At 43.6% G+C, this 3,807-nt stretch overlaps 1 protein-coding gene across 1 annotated transcript; it reads right to left on the bottom strand.

Moving 5' to 3' along the window:
* Window positions 1–1,267: 1,267 nt before the first annotated feature.
* LOC107094935 (exostosin-1b-like) lies at window positions 1,268–2,885 on the bottom strand (the record flags this gene model as incomplete). Its single annotated transcript, XM_015390855.1, has 1 exon — window positions 1,268–2,885. A coding segment is annotated over exon 1 (944 nt), but the record flags the coding sequence as incomplete, so codon positions are not given.
* Between the last annotated feature and the right edge of the window lie 922 nt (window positions 2,886–3,807).

Here is a 3,807-nt window from a genome sequence, read left to right as displayed (position 1 = left end):
ACCAGAATATTTGCTTTTCTCACTACAGAAAAGAGCAACACTCTAAAACACTGAGTGTCACTTAAGTTTAAAAGTATCTTCTTTGGTAACTTTAGGCCTGTTTAGATTACTGAGACATTTTTAAAAGCAAACTTGAGATGTTTGCTTGCTTTACTGCTGATTAGTTAACTGTATCATTAGCTTTATTTTAAAGATACAAAGCTTGACTTTGCATCCACTTTAGGTAATGATCATGCATTTAAAACTCTTAGGAGGATGAATGATGCTGAATAAACTTCCTCTAAAATGCTTTTTATTTAGTCCTTCAAACCAGCACCATTTCTATAGAATTTACATTTCTGAATTTGTCTTATAATCTGAATTAATTACAAGTATCAACATTTGAAATCCGTTTATGTTGTAAGGATTTCACATACCGACAGAACTTTGATGTTATTTAATGATTCTCCTGTTTATTGATGTTGTGTTTAGAGATGCTTCTTTCTACATGTCCTAACATGTCTGTGTTTCAACTGAGCTGGACGAAGGCAGGAGAGAGCAAGACTTTCAAGAGATAACAGCAAGGTTGAGGGGATCCTGGCTCTGCGTTTATTCTCTCAAACTTTTGTGTGGGGGAGTGGTGGCCTACTGGAGAGCAGAACGTTTATGTATCCTGCTCAAATCATACCCTCACCCTGAGTCCCTGAGCAAGACCTCAACCCCACAACAGTTTGGATGGAAGGAGGGATTGTAAAGGAATATTTCCTCACCTATTTCCTTAACCAGTGTTTGTTATGAAACTTGGTTGATTTTAAAATATCTACATGATATTAGTTACAGTGTCAAATCCATATTCTGCAGGAGCAAATGTCCATTTGATTAATACCAGGCATGCTTCCCATGACATATGACACTTAACTCTCCTCTGTTGGATCATTTAGATGGGATTTCTATTTCTAATATAAACAAATAAAACTACATAACTAGAAATAGATTCATTAGTCCTCAAGGAAACCAAAGATTGGGGAATATTTCACACATTTTCTGATTAGTATGCATCTATAAATGGATAAAGCTTCATATGGGGAAAAAAAATCAAATCCAGTATAATAAAAAATAAAATAAAATGCAGCCTTTTCTACTCAAATGCATCACTTTACATTTCATTGCACTCAAAATAAGAGAGAAGTGAGAATTTTGTTGGTTTTGGATGCGGGTAAGCCGCACTTTTACGCATCGTGCGTAAAAGTTTTGAGAAGCGCTTCAACAGCCCTGAAATCCAACTTACCTGTCATATTCTGCGTTGTCCTTGTCGCACCGCGCGTCCTTGTGCTTCTGCCAGTCCTTCCCGTGCTTGCAGGTGGTGAGCAGCACCACGTCCTCCCCGTTGTGGACGTGGTATAAGGCATTCCGAGTGTCCGAGCCGATCCCGGTCAGGTAGCGCTTCCCCTTAAACACCAGCATGTACTTTCTGAAAGGCGGGATAGAGTTGTACTTCAGGAAGCCCCTCTCTCCTCCAGTCCGAGGGTGCTCTTTGGAGAAGAGCGGGATGGACACGTCAAAGTTGGGCCTGAAGTTATCCGAGCCGATGCTGGCTTTGGCCAGCATGGCCTGGCCGATGTCAAAGCCCAGATCCTCCGTGTAGTCCGGCCAGGTGCCGGAGTACAGGTTGAATATCAGATGGTTCCTGCCGTCGTTCCACAAAGGCAGGCTCTGGATCTTTGTCTTTAGGTTGTGGACATATTGCGGGGACAGCTGGTCCCGATCCAGAGTGTCCAAACTCAGGACGAACAGACACGCCTGGGCCGGGTCTGAGGTGTAGAACCTGGAGTCCTCGATGGTGGACAGGATGTTCTGGTAGCTCTCAGAGATCTTCTCCCCCTTCTGCTGGGGGTAAACATAAACTTTGAATCCGTTCTTCTCACACAGAGAGAAGTCAAAGCAGGAATCCATGCGGCACCTCCTGCCTCTGTAAACGCTCCTGTTCACCTCCCGTTTCTGCTTCGGAGATATGTGCAGGTTGTAATCCTCGGTGTCCGTCTGATCCCACGGTAGGAAGCTGTGTAAAGGGTCCGAGTAGTGGGGCCACGGCTGCTCGGGTCTGTGCCCGTTCCTGCTGCGGTCCTGCCGGCTCCTCCTGGCCGCTGGAAGCTCAACGCCTCCGAGGTAGAAGAGCAGCGCCAGGCAGGCTCCGGCGGACAGCAGGATCAGGTAGCGTTTTTTGGCCTGCATGTGTCCCGGGAACAGAGGCGACTTGCTCAGGAATAACAAAGCTAAAGTGGCCCCAAGTTAGGCTCTCACCAGCCCCGGCTGCATCGCTCCATCCCCAACCCCCCGTCTGTGTGTAGTGCTCCGAGATCCGGGGATTGATCCAGTGCATGTGGGCGATTTTAAACCGCTTTTGTGGAGTTTTTACCACATCCAGCAACGCACCTACAAAGACCTGCCCGGAGCCTCTGAGCCGCGGCTCCTTCCCCTCATCCAGGCTGGATTCAGAGGCTGGAGCTCCACGGGGGGAAACAGCCGCTGGGGTCCCTGAGGCTCTCCCAGACGTGGAGGTAAAGCCCGGGCTGGATGTGATCGCCTCTCCACCTGGATGCAGTCCCTCTATCGCTCCATGTTTCCCGGTTAGGAAGAATCAAAACACCGGGAGGCGTTTCAGCGATCCAACTGTAACCTGACAAATCCCTGCATTTCTCTGCTTATTTCTTACCTCCGCTCATTCCCTCACAAATAAACATAAAAACCTCATCGGAGGAGAGGAGCGAAGTTATCCAGCCGAGGAGAGGGAGGCGAGCAGCAGCCTCAAAGTGGAGGAATAGATGGGGGGTGGTCGGCGGTATTCCTCGGTCCCAGTGTCCAATTACCGAGTGCTCAGTTGTTCCGATTGTTGGTCGCTAACATTCCAATCCCGACACGACGCCAGCTGACGTTACGTCCCACCGAGGGGAAGCGGCGTCGCTGATTGGTCGTTGTGTGGAAACGGAAAGGGGCGTGGCTTAGAGGAAAGCACCGATTCATAACGGTGTAGATTACCTGATTAAAACTTTATAATTAAGGTTGAGAAAGAAACCAAACACCTGTTTAAAATAATACTAAAAATAATGGGTCATATGCTTAGTTTACACTTTTAATGAGATAATATTATCTCGAACTTTCTTTTCTGCTTTTCTAATATTTTTATGTGTAATGTCTCTAGTACCAGACTTCTGCTTTTCATCTTTCATATTCATAGTTGCCTTGTGTGAACAGAATCTCTCGTTTCCTGAAGAGGGAAACGAGACATGTTTTGTAATTCATTCAATTTTTGTCAAATTAAAACCACAATGTTGTTTCTCTAACAGATCACACTCTGTGTATCATTATAACAGTGGGGGGAAAAAATCAGATGTTCTTATAAAAAATTAAGTGTTATATACATATGCATGACATGCAATCAGGCACACCCATCCTCAATGTTTTGGATAAATGCATAACAAAATAAAACTAATGTCTTTTTATTTAACGTTGAAAGTGATTAATCAGGCTACACTCTTCAGTAGAATATTCCCACTCTCACCACTATGCCTCTTTAATGCATTTGATTCATACTTTACAATATTAGCTAATTTGACTCCCCTATAATCAAATTCAAACAATATGATTACATGTTTTTTAGATTTTATATATATATATATATATATATATATATATATATATATATATATATATATATATATATATATATATATATATCAGTATGTGTAATCCATCCCTTTCTCCATGAAAATGTTTAATCTGCCAAGAAAAGTCTCTGAAAGTCAAAGTTTTTAATTAATAGGAAGAACC

Source organism: Cyprinodon variegatus, unplaced genomic scaffold (assembly GCF_000732505.1).
Source record: "Cyprinodon variegatus isolate N-32 unplaced genomic scaffold, C_variegatus-1.0 Scaffold516, whole genome shotgun sequence".
Taxonomy (NCBI): Eukaryota; Metazoa; Chordata; class Actinopteri; order Cyprinodontiformes; family Cyprinodontidae; genus Cyprinodon; species Cyprinodon variegatus.
This window is presented reverse-complemented; position numbering and strand designations above follow the sequence as displayed.